The 16,612-nt window shown below is 33.5% G+C and overlaps 1 protein-coding gene across 1 annotated transcript in view; it reads left to right on the top strand.

Moving 5' to 3' along the window:
• LRRIQ3 (leucine rich repeats and IQ motif containing 3) overlaps window positions 1-16,612 on the top strand; it is a 232,589-nt gene that overhangs the window by 37,370 nt on the left and 178,607 nt on the right. Inside the window, exon 3 of the mRNA XM_089920929.1 lies at window positions 7,934-8,067. Coding sequence (XP_089777055.1) covers window positions 7,934-8,067 — 134 coding nt within the window. The remainder of the gene's footprint in view (window positions 1-7,933; window positions 8,068-16,612) is intronic.

A 16,612-nucleotide genomic window follows, 5' to 3' on the forward strand; every position in this document is an offset into this window, starting at 1 on the left:
ATAGGAACACTTAAATATATAAATATTAAGAGACTTGAAGGGAGAAATAGACAGCAATATAATAATAGTAAGGGACTTTAATATCTCACTTTCAACAATGGATAGATCATACAGACAGAAAATCAAAAAGAAAAATTGGACTTAATTGTTAGAGCAGATGGACTTAACAGACATAGGAATTCTATCCAAGAGCAGCAGAATACACATTCTCCTCAAGCAAACATAGAACATTCCCCAGGATAGATCATATGCTAGGCCACAAAATAAGCCTTAACAAATTTAAGAAGATTGAAATCATATTAGGTATTTTTTCTGACCATGATAGTATGTAACTAGAAATCAATTACAAGAAGAAAACTGGAAAATTCACAATTATATGGAAATTAAACAACATACAACAGCCAATGGATCGAAGAAGAAATAAAAAATATATATCTTGAAACAAATGAAAATGGAATGACAGCATAACTTATGGGATACAGCAAAAGTTGTTTTGAGGGAATTTTATAGTGATAGATGCCTATGTTAAGAAAAAAAAAAGAACTCAAATGAACAACCTAACTTTACACCTCAGGGAGCTAGAAATAAGAAGAACAAATTAAACCAAAGTTAGTAGAAGGAAGGAAATAAAGAAAGATCAGAGTGGAAATAAACAGAATAGAGACTAAAAAGACAACAGAAAAATAAGTGAAACTAAGAGGTGTTTTTTTTTTGAAAAGATAAAATAGACCAACCCTTTGTTAGACTTAAGAAAAGAGAGAGGACCTAAGTGAGTAAAATTAGAAATGAAAAAGGAGACATCAAAATTGATACCACACAAATACAGAGGATTATAAGAGACTGCTATGAACAATTATATGTTAACAAATTGGACAACTTAGAAGAAATGGATAAATTCCTAGAAGCATACAACCTACTAAGACTGAATCATTAAGAAATAGAAAATTTTAACAGACTGATTACTAGTAGGGAGATTGAGTCAGTAATCAAAAACCTCCCAACAAAGAAAAGTTTAGAACCAGATGGCTTTACTGGTGAATTCTACCAGACATTTAAACAAGAATTAATACCAATTTTTCTCACACTTTTCAAAAGAATAGAAGCTAAGCAGACACTTCCAAACTCATTTTACAAGGTCAGCATTACTCTGAAACCAAAACCAGTTGAGGACACTACAAGAAAAGAAAATTACAGACCAATATACCTGATGAACATGAATGCAAAAACCCTCAACAAAATATTAGCAAACCAAGTTCACCAATACATTAAAATGATATACACCATGATGAAGTGGGATTTATCCCTGGGATAAAAATATCCCTAACAAATGTAAGCATAAAAATCTATAACAAAATATTAGCACATACAATTCAGCAATATGTAAAAAGAAGTATATACCGTGAGCAAGTGGGACTTATTCCAGGTATGCAAGGCTGGTTCAATATTTGAAAAATCAATTAATATAATTCACCATATCAAAAGACTAAATATATATATATATAAAATATCATATCAATTCATGGAAAAAAAAACATTTAACAAAATTCAACATCCATTCATCGTTAAAAAACTCAGAAAAATAGGTATAGAGGGATCTTCCTCTTCTTTATAAAGAACATCAAGATAAAACCTACAACCAACATTATGCTTAATGGTGAAAGACTGAATGTTTTCTCCCCAATATTGGGAGCAAAGCAAAGTTACCTGTTCTCATTTCTCTTGTCAACATGCTGCTGGAAAGTCTAGCTAGTGCAATAAAGTAAGAAAAGGAAATAAAAAACATACAGATGAGAAAAGAAGAAATAAAACTATTTGCAGATGAAATGATCACGTATGTGGAAAATACCACAGAATCTACCAAAAAAATCTCTTAGAACTGAAAAGTGAGCTTAGCAAGGCTGCAGGGTTCCAGGTAAACAAACAAAAATCAATCATATTTCTATGTACGAAAAATGAATACCTGGTCACCAAAATTAAATATATAATGTCATTTATAATCACTCAAAAGTGAAATACTTAGGTGTAAATCTAACAAAATATGCACAGAACTTGATGGATAAAATATAGCCTTTTCAATAAATGTTACTTGGAACAATTGCGTGCGCGCACACACACACACACACACACACACACAAATGAGCCTCAATGTAAGTTTCACAGCTCATACAAAAATTAACTCAAAATAGATCTTGGAGTTAAATGTAAAACTTAAAACTAAAAAACTTTTAGGAAAATAAAACTGAAAGAAACCTTTGGGATCTAGGACGAGGCAAAGACTTAGACGTGATGCTAAAAGCACAGTGTTTAAAAAGAAAAAATGGTAAAGTGTACTTCATCAAATTAAAAATATATATATATGTGCTCTGTAAAAGACCCTGTTAAGTGAATGAAAAGATAAGCTCAGAGTTGGGGAAAGTATTTGGAAGTGAACATTTTTTAAATGATAATAGGTACTTCAAGTGGTGGAAATTTGTGTAAAGTTTTTGTTCTTGTCTGTGATTTTCTTCTTTTCTAAAAAATTTATTGTGTTTTATTATTATGGTTCTAAATTTTATTTTGTTATCTAATGTTGCTTGATTCAGGTGAATTTTTTTTTTTGATTTGTGAATTGACTATAATGTGTTCCCAAAGTGTTTACCAGTGATCCTTAGAAATAGTTATAAAATAATAAAAAATCTTCCTAGCTTTTGTGGGGAGTTTCACACAGGGACTCACCATTTCATGTGACTATTAAAGTGAATATATTACAGATGTAATAAAGAAGTGAAAACTGCATGTGTTAATTCTATTTGAAATAAATACTTGTGAGATTAGTATGATTTACATTTTTCCATTATGCTGAGAAAATCTGTGTCAAATTAGGAAATTCTAATACAAGAAAAACAAATGGAATAGAAAATGGTAGACTTTAGGGACTAGATAAATATAAAAGAAATAAAAACATGGAAAAAATAAAGAAAAAATTAAATATGTACAAATGTACTGAGAATATCAAATTAATTGGAAATCTCTTTATGTAATTACATGCAGTCTGAATGCAACGTAGTTTTAGATTTTTTTTTTAAAGTACTCTTCCTGTTGGAACACAAAATACTCTCTTCCATCTGAGTCATTTTTACAAAAGTCTTTACTTTTCTTTTGAAATGCCTCATTATGCTTTATACCAGGGTTAACAGTAGCCCTATTTTCATCCCAGGGTTACAATAGCAAGTGGTAGAGTATAGATATTTCATTATTCTATCATCTGTTTTGTTGATTCTTGATAGTATTTTGCCTAAGCATGCGTTGTCCTTTGTTAAGCTTTTTCTACAATTCTTTAATTCCTTTTATTGGATTGAAAATATTAGTACTAATCATCTTTTATAGTTAATTTATTAATTTTTAAATTTTACATTATGTTAGTTTGGATAAATTGCTTAGTATATTCCTCTACTAATTTTTTTAAGTATCAAATAAGGTATACAGAAGTCCTTAAACTGTTGACAGATAACATTGTTTGGATGCTTGGAATGTTTTAGCACTGTTCTAAGTGCTTTACAAATATTTTCTCACAAAAAACCCAGTGAGGTTATCTCTGTTTTACAGATGATGAATAGGGGACAGGTGGGTTACTTACCCTAGATCACATAGCTAGCAAGTGGTAGAACTGGAATTTAAACCCAGGCAGTTTTTCTCCAGAGTCATCACTCACATAGTGGAGGAAATGCATTACTTTCCCTTAGAAAGTAGATACATCCATTTGTCCTTAGATATCAAATGGTTATGCCATTTGTTCAAGTTTGCAGTGATATCTTTATTGGCATTTTACTGGATAATTGTTTTAGGACATCATAAAACTTGAGTATTGTCTTGAGGTTACTTGTTTTCTGGCAGGGACACTAACTCCACCCACAGCTGATGATTATTCGTTTATCTCTTTAAAGAGATGAGTTATTCACACGTTGGTGGGAAGCAGGACTCTGCTGTAAACTGCGGTGTGAGCTTAATGGTTCTCTGCTGGTGAGAACTGCAGCATCTGACCAGGACCACTTAAACCTAGTCATCTAAGTTCCCTCCTGTATTCTTCTCCCTCCCTTCTTACTTATGCAATCAACCTCCCTGCTCCCAAACTACCGTAGGGGAGCAAAAATAATTTTCTCTCTACCCTTCTGAGTTCTTGGCTGAGACCCCTGTAATATAAGACAGATTACAAGAGAAAAACAAACAAAAGTTTACTAACATTTATACCTCATGTATACTGAGAAGATACCCAGGGAAAAATGAGTAACTCCCCGAGGTGAGAATTCATGCTTATATACCATCTAAATAAGGAAAGGGAGGGAGGGTGTAGGCCTCTTATGAGCAAGTAAATTATTATATGTTTTTTGGTACGTGGACCTCTCACTGTTGTGGCCTCTCCCGCTGCGGAGCACAGGCTCCAGATGCGCAGGCTCAGCGGCCATGGCTCATGGGCCCAGCCGCTCCGTGGCATGTGGGATCCGTGTCCCCTGCATCGGCAGGTGGACTCTCAACCACTGCACCACCAGGGAAGCCCCTATGATATAATCTTTTATTTAAATGTTATCCTTTACTGGTTTCTGGTATAGTTGTGATTTCCTGTAATTTTATGGGTTTTTTTTTTTATCACATTTGGTCTCATGGTGTGTGTGTGTGTGTGTGCATATGTGTGTTTGTGTGTGTGTGTATGTTTGTGTTTAGGGTAACAGGCTGAGGGTGGGGCAAAGTCCAGGGGACTAGGGGAAGGAGAGAGAATCTTAACCAAAGTTTGGTTAACAAGCGTTTTATTCCGACTGCTCAGTATAGACAAAGCAGTTAAACTAATCATTAATAGGCAAAGAATGTGAATTTAGAAAGTCTGTGTCAGGGCCTTGTCAAAGACGAACAAGAGGGACGTTCATGGGTACAATCTAAGTAATATGGTGGAAGTGTTCTTCTTTGTATAAAACCATTTCCTGAAATAAAGGGTTAAGGAGATTTCTTAACCTTCAGTGTTTTCCAGGATCACAGGGCTCAGATAAAATTCAACATTGCCAAGTATGACAAATAAGTTATTAACACAGGATAATATTGTAGAAGGATATTAAACTCAGATCAATGTCAAGAAAGGCTTCTTGGAGGAAAGAACTGAGTCTCCAAAAGACTAAGATAGACAAGTAATTGAGAAGGGCAGTCAAGAAACTGGAATGGCATGCAAAAAGCATTGAGGTTTGATTATCAGGTAGTTTTCAGGAATGCAAGTGGTTGAATATTGCCAGAATGGAAGGTATTATATATAGGGTGAAGGAAGATGAGATTGAGAAGGTAAGAAGGGACTAGATCAAGGATTTTGTGTGCCAAGTCAAGAAATTTGTAATTAATCTTTCAATCATATACCAGCAAAAATGCCATATCATCATATCATATTGCATTTTGAAAAGTTCATTCTAGCAATAGTCCATATTATGATTTGAAGGGAGTAGGGAGTAGGGATTGTTTCAGATATCAGGACATTTTTAGTAAGTTAGAGAAGTGATAAAGACATGCAATAAAGCAATGGTAGAGAACAGAAGAAAATGTAGAGATCAGATGCTTAGGATGTTGACTATATTGGATCTAGCAATATTTGGATATGAAGAAGTGAAAGAGAAAGATAGCCTGGGATGGTTCTAGGGTTTCTGGGTTAGGTTCATATGGGCAATAGCACCATCCACTAAGAGCATGTGAGAAAGCAGGTTAGGGAAGAAGATTCATGTTTGGGCAAGTTGAATTTACAGGAATATCTTGTTTTATTGCACTTCACTTTACTGTACTTCACACATAATGCAGTTATCACAAATTGAAGGTTTGTGGCAACCCTGCATGGAGCAAGTTTATAAGTGCCATTTTTTTTGACAGCATTTACTCACTTCATGTCTCCGTGTTACATTTTGGTAATTCTCACAATATTTCAAATGTTTTCATTATTATTATATTTGTTATGAGGATCTGTGATTAGTGATTTTTGATGTTTCTACCATAGAAAGATTACAACTCGCTGAAGGCTCTGATGATGGTTAGCTTTATTAGCAATAAAATATTTTTTAAATTAAGGCATGTACATTGTTTTTTTTGACAATGCTATTGCACACTTAATAGACTACATTATAGTGTAAACATAATATTTATATGTACTGGGAAACCAAAACATTCATGTGACTTGCTGTATTTCAATATTCCCTTTTTGTGGTGGTCTGGAACTCAATCTGCAGTATCTCCAAGGTAAGCCTGTAATTGGATAATCAGTATGACCATATTGTTCTGTAGCTTCAGAGAGAGTTCCTGCTTAAAGTGAGAAATCTGAGAGACATCAGGACATAGGTGAGTGTTGGAGCTGTGGATTTGGTTGCAGTCATCTGGACAGTGTGTTCAGATTGAAAAAAGACAAATGGAGAAAATCCTTTCAGTGTGACATTAAGTAGGGTATGGATAGGTCTTTAAAAAGTCCAGAAGTAAACATTAGTTATAGGAAAACCAAGAGTGTGGTGTATAGAAGCCAAGGGAAGTGCTTCAATGAGAAATGTCCAAAGATAATTTTGTAAAAGTATTAGATAGGATGATAGGGGTAGAAGTCAGTGGATTGAGATACAGGAAGAGAGAAGGTGGGACAGCAAATATGGAATTCTGTTTCAAGGACTCTTAATAAAAGTTAGATACAAAGGATGGAGGGTTGGGATGTGTATGATTATTTGTGTGTGTGCATTTTACAGATGGGTGAGACTACATCATATTTATAAGTGAGGCATAGGGACAGTAGCAGGGAAGTAATTGAAAACAGGGAGATTAAACTTAACCATGATGGAGAGCCAATCTTGGACAAGAAGTGAGATACTTCTTGATTTAAGATTAAGTAGAAGTTGCTTCTATTCAGTATAGATATATAAGAGTTAAGTGGGAATATAGTTAAATTTGTAGGGAAGGGAGGAGTGTTAGTTGATAAAGTTCAGACTTGATAGTCCTATATTCTCTGTGAGAAGGAAGCAAGATGTTTAGTTAGTGCTAGGGAAAAGGCTTTATAGAGAATAGTACTGAAGGTTTACAGTAGCTCCTGTTGGAAACAGAAGCAAGCCAGGGCCAAGTAAAGGATTTGCTAATTAGCAATGAATGTTTGTAAGTATAAATCTGAAGTAGCACTAATCTACAAGGCTTTGTGATTTTTTTTTTTTAGCAGCTGATTAAGTGTATATGTAGTAAAGTTTTTTTTTAAACATGATGGGGTTGATAGTTTTCAGAGTAGGTACCTTACAAAGAAATGTGTTAGGTTTTTAATGCATAATTCTTACATTCAAGACATAACTAAAGTGGCTTTTTCTAGCCAGTCAAATGATCAGTAGGATATAAGGAGTCTATGATCCCAAATAAAAAATTTGCAGGAACAATAATCTTAGAGATAATTTCTTTAAAGGCAATATAATATAGAATATCTTTCCCCAGGGGAATGTGCTGTCTTCCAGTAAAAGTGTGCAACATTCTAGTTAAGATGCCACAAAGTTTTGAACTACTGTAAGTTGTTTTATAAATCCATCATGTATCAGTTTCCTCTGTGATGATCCACAGAATACTTTTAGAGTTTCATTGGATGTCTATTCATGCCATTATCTTTCAGAGATCAACGTGATTATGGGCAAAATTTTAAAACTATGATAGCAGATTGTGAGAAGAATCTAGAATGGAGAAAGTTGTCCTCATTGATCTTGCATTTTTTTTGTAGAGAATTAAAATTATTTGGTGCTACTAATTCTTGGTCTTCTGATCTAATAAAAATAGATATGAAAATATATTTATTATTTAACTGTTATGTGTATAATAAGATACCCGTGAATGTTTTAATAGTTTATACCATCAGACTTCCAAGTTAAAATATCTTTTGGAAATATTTTCATGAGCTATAAATATTAAATATATTTTCTTTATACAGGGATCAACCTATAAGGATGAAATTGATAATATCAAATTTATTATTTCAAAAATTAATGAAATTCTGGCTCATAACTCACCAGTTTTGATTGTTCAAAGATGGATACGTGGTTTCTTAGTTAGGAAAAAAGTGAGGTATGTTTTATTTTCTTCAGTATTTGAATATTAAAAGATGATTAAAAGACATTTCTCTAATATATGCTTTTTTGTATTCCCTATCAAAATGGTACTTTATAGATTATTTAAACTAATTTTTAGGAGCACACCACAGATTCTATAGTAATATAACATTGAACATAATCAAAATTTGATTCTCTTATTTTTTCTTTTAAATTGACCATATAAATAACTAATCATTAAAGTTTTTATTAATCATTGTCTGAGTAATTCTGACAGTTATTTTAAATTAAACTTAAAAACATTACTCAAAAATATATATTACATTTCTCTCATGTAATGGGATATAATAGAAATATAAGCCATGTACAATATAACATGAGAGAAATATAAACCATATATATATATATATGTATGTATATATATATATATGAGGATTTTGCATTTTGTTTGAATATGAAGATAGTTTTGCCAAAACATCTGGTACCACATCAGTCTACATTACCCTTTGATTAATGCTTTTTCCTCTCTCTTTGTTCCTTACATCCCTTTCGAGTAGCTGACATTTTACAAACAGAGGAAAACTTTTCCTATAAGAACCTCTCAACATTGTATTTGGGGAGATAAGATAGGATACTCTGTCATCAATTTATTTTAGTCATGACAAACATCAAACATATGAAAAAAGAAATGAACATTCTCTTATAGTTTATTCTCAGATGCTAAATGGGAGAATTCATAAGATAGAAATAGATCATGGCCCTGAAATATAGGTAGGATTAAATAGACCTGGAGCTGGCAAATAGACATTCCCTGAGAAAGAAAGATTAGGACATTTCACTGAAATGATATTCAACATTCTGTGGTAAGACAGAGGGGATGTTCTTATGTGTTAGCCTGCATGTGCTAAATCATAGATGGCAATAGCCCTGATTAAGAGAGATAGTATGAGAGAAAAAACTGAACATAATATAGTGCCTGCAACTTCTGAGGATGAGGTTCTATATACTTTTCAAACCAAGGTCAAAGTGTGAGAGAGAGTGGGTTCATCAGTGGGGGAAAAGTAAAGTGATTTGGAATAAAAGATGTGAAAAGAATCAGGCAATTGCTAACAGGTACGTATTTATTTAAAATATTATTTCTATCTCATATGTTCCATTTAAATTAAGTATGCATTTTCTGTGAAATAAACATCTAATTAAAGGGATTTGTCTTTAGTTTATGCCCCTGGGACTGAGTTTTTCTCTCTTAGAATCAAATTTCCTTTGATATTCCTATAACACGAGATAAAAACTTTGTACATGGAAACAATATCTGAAAATTCAGCATGCATGAAAAGAATTTGAATGAGCTTTGTGGGGAGAAATGTCAGTAGTAATAATATGTCACAGTGGTTCGATACAGACTGACTTGAATTCTTTTTCTCTTTAAAATGCTGTTCCATTAGGCACATTACTTAACTACTCTGGGCCTGAATTTCCTCATATGTTAAATGGTAGAGAGCAGGGACTAATAGCAGTACTTAGTTCGCTGCTTGCTTATGAGAATTGAGATCATGAATATAAAGCACATAGCATCTGGCAAATGTGGATATTACATTCTTATTAGCTGCTATTTTAAAAATATTATTATTGCTGTTCTTCTACCTTATGCTGTCTGCATTATATGATTTTATGGGAAACTTACTCTTTCCTTGGATTTCTTGCTCCTTTCCAATTACATTTACCACAGCATGCACAGAGCAATCTTTCAAAATTATAAACCTAATCTTATTCACCAACCTAAAAATCCTCGAGTTGCTCTCAATTTGTTTAGGGAAAACTATTGTGATATTTGCCCCTGCAATGTTTAGCACATACTTTCATTATCAACACTTACAATACTGAATTGAAGTTGTCTGCATAATTATCTATATCTCCAAATGTACTACATACTCTGTATCTATAGTATATAACAGAGTGCTTGACACATGTTAAATGCTCAAAAAATATTTGCTGAATTGATGAATATATTAATAAATAGAGAGACTGTGCAAGCTAGAATCAGAAAAATATTTCTGGATTCATTTGTGGAAAAGCAAAAACAGAAACAACTAAGAAACATGCAAAACTGCCCTGAGAGGTGCCTGTGGATTCCTCCAACCTAAAGCTCCAAGTTAGTAGTCCTCTCATATGTCTATTTCTAGCAATGAGAAATGTCTCCCTAGGTGCAAATATTTTGTACTCTGCTTGAAATTTGTTCACTTAAACTGGTTGTAATTTTATATACAGCCTTGAAGTACTGTCTAAATTTAGAAAATTATTATGATTAATGCTGTTATCTTTTTTTAACATCTTTATTGGAGTATAATTGCTTTAAAATGTGTTAGCTTCTGCTATATAACAAAATGAATCAGTTATATGTATATGGGGATATATGTATACATGATGCTGTATCTTTTGAAGTGGTATTATTCTAATATAAATGATATGGTACAAGGGAGGCATACTTTTATTCTTAGAATGAAATATTGGGATCAGATTGGCAGCCTCCTAAACCTAAGTAAGGGTAACTACACTGAGGTCACAAGGAGGATTATTAGTTGGGTCAATGGGATGTAAAAAAAGGTAAAAGAATGGAAACAAACATTTATTGAATGTGTGGTATATGCAAATTGGTATGCAAATACCATGTTAGGTATTTTAATCCACTTTATATCATTTAATACAGAAGAGCTTTTGAATTTGTCCTGTATTTTCTATCCTATGGATGAAGAATTAAGAATTTAAACTTGATTGAGAGGTTGGGATATGTATCCAATGGCAGACAGCTATGGTGTGTTGGATATTTGTGGTCAGTTATAAAGAGATGAAACGGTGTATGTTAAATCTACAAGTGTTCTTTTGTTTAACATAGCCCAAATTCTGTGCTCTTTTTAATTCTATTTCTGAAGACCTGGAAACAGCTATTTTCCAAAGAGCCCTAGTATTTTTAGTAGGGAATGGTATTTAGGAACCAAGGTCTGGGCACTAAATGTGTTCATTGCTACTGGAGTGTCATGGTTCTTAGGCTATTTCAGCAGACAGAATAGAAAATGGATTTTTTAAATCATAAATTCATATTTCTAATGCTAATCCAACACAGAAGGTTCTTCACTGACTTCTTCTTTCCATATTACACTTCCCTTCTTCCACCATGTGAATTCTGGTTGCTAACATTATCAGTAATGTTACTCATTAGCTGAATCCTAATAAACACAAAATAGTTGCAGGATTACTATACATAAACTACTATCAACAAGAAACATTTAATAAAGTTAAAACGTGTTAAAGGATTTTTTTGTCTTTAGATTGGAGATATATAGTTAAAATAATTGTTTTTTTAAAAAATAATTGTTGAATGGGTACTTAGTATAATCATAGTATATTAGTTCCTTATCTAATGATTTTATTTCTTTTTAATTTTTAAAATCTTTCTTATTTTCATCTTCCATTTCTCTTAGGGTATTTTCTGTTATGTTCATTATAATTATCCTTCTCCTAGGTTAGTATTTATTTATAAAATGAGTTTTAAATGTCTATTCTGAGCCCTATCATTGCATTTCTAAATTAGTCTAATTCTAGTTTATGTGGTCTTGTATGTCTTTTATGATTTTCTTGATACCTTTTAGTTTATTTTTTAAAATAAGGCTATTTTATTTTAGAGTAGTTTCAGTTACACAGAAAAATTAAGCAGGAGGTACAGAGATTTCCATTATACTCTCAGCCCCTACCCATGCATAGCCTCCCCCATTATAAACATTCCCTATCAGAGTGGTACATTTTTTTTTAAATTGATGAACTTACCCTGACATACCATAATCACCCAAAATCTATAGTTTACAGTAAACTCTTGGTATTGAACATTCTGTGAGTTTGGACAAATGTACAATGACATATATCCATCATTATGGAATCACATTGTTTAATTTTACTGCCCCCTAAAATCCTCAGTCCTCTGCCTAGTCACCCCTATCCCCCTCTCTAACTCTGTCAACCACTCATCTTTTTATTGTCTCCATAGTTTTGCCTATTCCAGAATGTCATATAGTTAGAATCATATAATATATACCCTTTTCATATTGGCTTCTTTCATTTAGTAACATGGATTTAAGATTCCTCTGTGTATTTTCATAGCTTGATAAGATAATTTCGTTTTAGAGCTGAATAATACTACATTGTCTGGATGTACCAGTTTCTTTATTCATATACCTACTGAAAGATGTGTTGATTACTTCCATATTTTAGCATTTATGAATAAACCTGCTATAAACATTGATGTGCAGGTTTTTTTGTGGACAGTTTTCTGCATCTTTGGATAAATACCAAGGAGCACAATTGCTGGATTGTATGGTAAGATTTTGTTTAGTTTTATAAGAAATTGTCAAACTCTTTTCCAGTGGTTATACTATTTGCATGCCCACCAGCAATGAATGAGAGTTCCTATTGCTCCACATCTTCACCAGCATTTGGTGTTATTGTTCTGGATTTTGGCATGTGTGGCTGTATCTTATTGTTGTTTTAATTTGTATTTCACTGGTGATATATAATGTGGAGCATCTTTGCATATGCTTATTTGTCATCTATATATCTTTTTGGTGAGGTGTCTGTTAAGGTATTGGCTTTTTAAAAAAAATGAGTTCTTGTTGAGTTTTTTTTTTTTCTTGAGTTTTAAGAGTTCTTTGTATATTTTGAATAACAGTTCTTTTATAGGTGCCTTTTTCAAAAATTTGTTCCTAGTCTATAGCTCATATTCTCATTCTCGTAACTTTGTCTTTTGTGGAGCAGAAGGTTTTTAATTTTAATGAAGCCAAGCTTGTCAATTCTTTCTTTCATGGATTATGTCTTTGGTGTTACATCTAAAAAGTCATTGCCATACCCAAGGTCATCTAGGTTTTCTCCTATGTTATCTTCTAGGAGTTTTATAATTTTGCACTTTACATTTATGTAATAGATCCATTTTCAAGTTAATTTTCATGAAAGGAGTAATTTCTGTGTCTAGTTTTTTTGTGTGTTCATTTTCTGCACATGACTATTTTAACATCATTGGTTGAAAAGCCTATCTTTGCTCCATTGTATGGCCTTTGTTCCTTCATCAAAGATCAGTTGACTATATTTCTGTCTATTTCTGAGTTCTCTGTTCTGTTCCATTGATATATTCTTTTGCCAGTACCACATTGTCTTGATTACTGTAGCTTTATAGTAATCTCGAAGTTGGGTGGTATCTCAGTCCTCTAATTTGTCCTTTTCCTTCAATTGTCTTAGCTATTCTGGATTTTGTACCTCTCAATAGAAACTTTAGAATCAGTTTGTCAATACCTACACAATAACATGCTGGTATTCTGATTGGTATTGCACTGAATATATAGATAAGTTGAGAAGAACTGATATCTTGTCTATATAAAATCTTCCTATCCATGAACATGGAATATCTCCTATTTTTTTAGTTATTTGTTTTTGTTCCTCAGATTTTTTTAAACATCTTTATGGGAGCATAATTGCTTTACAATTGTGTGTTAGTTTCTGGTTTATAACAAAGTGAATCAGCTATACATATACATATATCCCCATATAGAAAAGTTTTTAAAAAGTTCTCCTTGGGGCTTCCCTGGTAGTGCAGTGGTTGAGAGTCCGCCTGCCGATGCAGGGGACACGGGTTCGTGCCCCGGTCCGGGAAGATCCAACATGCCGCGAAGCGGCTGGGCCCGTGAGCCATGGCTGCTGAGCCTGCGCGTCCGGAGCCTGTGCTCCGCAACGGGAGAGGCCACAACAGTGAGAGGCCCGCGTACCGGAAAAAAAAAAAAAAATTCTCCTTGTGCCTAAGAAAATAATATATCTTATTGTGGATAGTTACAAAAATATAGAAAGCTACAAAGTTAGATTAAAATTTCCCTTACCTTATCATGCAGTGATAACCACTTTTTTCCCCCATTTTAAATTATTTTTTAACATCTTTACTGTAGTATAATTGCTTTACAATGGTGTTAGTTTTTTTTTTAACATCTTTATTAGAGTATAATTACTTTACAGTGGTGTGTCAGTTTCTGCTTTATAACAAAGTGAATCATTAATACATATACATATGTCCCCATATCTCCCCCCTCCTGTGTCTCCTTCCCAACCTCCCTATCCCACCTCTCTAGGTGGTCACAAAGCACCAAGCTGATCACCCTGTGCTATGTGGCTGCTTCCCACTAGCTATCTGTTTCGGTAGTGTATATATGTCCATGCCACTCTCTCACTTTGTCCCAGCTTAATCTTCCCCCGCCCCATATCCTCAAGTCCATTCTCTACTAGGTCTGCATCTTTATTCCCATCTTGCCCCTAGGTTCTTCTATTTTCTTTTTTTTTTTTTCTTTTTAGATTCCATATATATGTGTTAGCACATGGTATTTGTTTTTATCTTTCTGACTTACTGCACTCTATATGGCAGTCTTTAGGTCCATCCACCTCACTACAAATAACTCAGTTTCGTTCCTTTTTATGGCTGAGTAATATTCCACTGTATATATGTGCCACATCTTCTTTATCCTTTCATCTGTTGATGGACACTTAGTTTGCTTCCACGTCCTGGCTATTGTAAATAGGGCTGCAATGAACACTGTGGTACATAACTCTTTTTCAATTATGTTTTTCTCAGTGTATATGCCCAGTAGTGGGATTGCTGGGTTGTATGGTAGTTCTATTTGTAGTTTTTTAAGGAACCTCCATAGTGTTCTCCATAGTGGCTGTATCAATTTACATTCCAACCAACAGTGCAAGAGGGTTCCCTTTTCTCCACACCCTCTCCAGCATTTATTGTTTGTAGATTTTTTGATGATGACCATTCTGACTGCTGTGAGATGATATCTCATTATAGTTTTGATTTGCATTTCTCTAATGATTAATGATGTTGAGCATTCTTTCATGTGTCTGTTGGCAATCTGTATATCTTCTTTGGAGAAATGTCTATTTAGGTCTTCTGCCCATTTTTGGATTGGGTTGTTTGTTTTTTTGATATTGAGCTGCATGAGCTGCTTGTAAATTTTGGAGATTCATCCTTTGTCAGTTGCTTCATTTGCAAATATTTTCTTCCACTCTGAGGGTTGTCTTTTCGTTTTGTTTCCTTTGCTGTGCAAAAGCTTTTAAATTTCATTAGGTCCCTTTTGTTTATTTTTGTTTTTATTTCCATTTCTCTAGGAGGTGGGTCAAAAAGGATCTTGCTGTGATTTATGTCATGGAGTGTTCTGCCTATGATTTTCTCTAAGGGTTTTATAGTGTCTGGCCTTACATTTAGGTCTTTAATCCATTTTGAGTTTACTTTTGTGTACAGTGTTAGAGAGTGTTCTAATTTCATTCTTTTACATGTAGCTGTCCAGTTTTCCCAGCACCACTTATTGAAGAGGCTGTCATTTCTCCACTGTATATTCTTCGCTCCTTTATCAAAGATAAGGTGACCATATGTGCGTGGGTTTATCTCTGGACTTTCTATCCTGTTCCATTGATCTATATTTCTGTTTTTGTGCTAGTACCATACTGTCTTGATTACTGTAGCTTTGTAGTATAGTCTGAAGTCAGGGAGCCTGATTCCTCCAGCTCCATTTTTCTTTCTCAAGATTGCTTTGGCTATTTCAGGCTTTTGGGGTTTCCATACAAATTGTGAAATTTTTGTTCTAGTTCTGTGAAAAATGCCATTGGTAATTTGATAGGGATTGCGTTGAATCTGTAGATTGCTTTGGGTAGTATAGTTATTTTCACAATGTTGATTCTTCCAAACCAGGAACATGGTATATCTCTCCATCTATTTGTATAATCTTTAATTTCTTTGATCAGTGTCATAATTTTCTGCATACAGGTCTTTTGTCTCCTTAGATAGTTTTATTCCTAGGTATTTTATTCTCTTTGTTGCCATGGTAAATGGGAGTGTTTCCTTAACTTCTCTTTCAGATTTTTCATCATTCGTATATAGGAATGCAAAAGATTTCTGTGCATTAATTTTGTATCCTGCTACTTTACCAAATTCATTGATTAGCTCTAGTAGTTTTCTGGTAGCATCTTTAGGATTCTCTACGTAGAGTATCATGTCATCTGCAAACAGTGACAGCTTTACTTCTTCTTTTCCAATTTGGATTGCTTTTATTTCTTTTTCTTCTGTGATGCTGTGGCTAAAACTTCCAAAACTATGTTAAATAATAGTCATGAGAGTGAGCAACCTTGTCTTGTTCCTGATCTTAGTGGAAATGCTTTCAGTTTTCCCCATTGAGGATGATGTTGGCTGTGAGTTTCTCATATATGGCCTTTATTATGTTGAAGTAAGTTCCCTCTATGCATACTTTCTGGAGGGTTTTTATCATAAATTGGTGTTTAATTTTGTCAAAAGCTTTTTCTGCATCTGTTGAGATGATCATATGGTTTTTATTCTTCAGTTTCTTAATATGGTGTACCACATTGACTGATTCATGTATATTGAAGAATCCTTGCATTCCTGGGATAAACCCCACTGGATCATGGTGTATGATCCTTTTAATGTGCCGTTGGATTCTGTTTCCTAGTATTTTTTTGAGGAT

This window comes from Delphinapterus leucas, chromosome 1, assembly GCF_059928025.1.
Source record: "Delphinapterus leucas isolate spDelLeu-1000000601 "Yukka" chromosome 1, BTC_Dleu_Yukka2, whole genome shotgun sequence".
Taxonomy (NCBI): domain Eukaryota; kingdom Metazoa; phylum Chordata; class Mammalia; order Artiodactyla; family Monodontidae; genus Delphinapterus; species Delphinapterus leucas.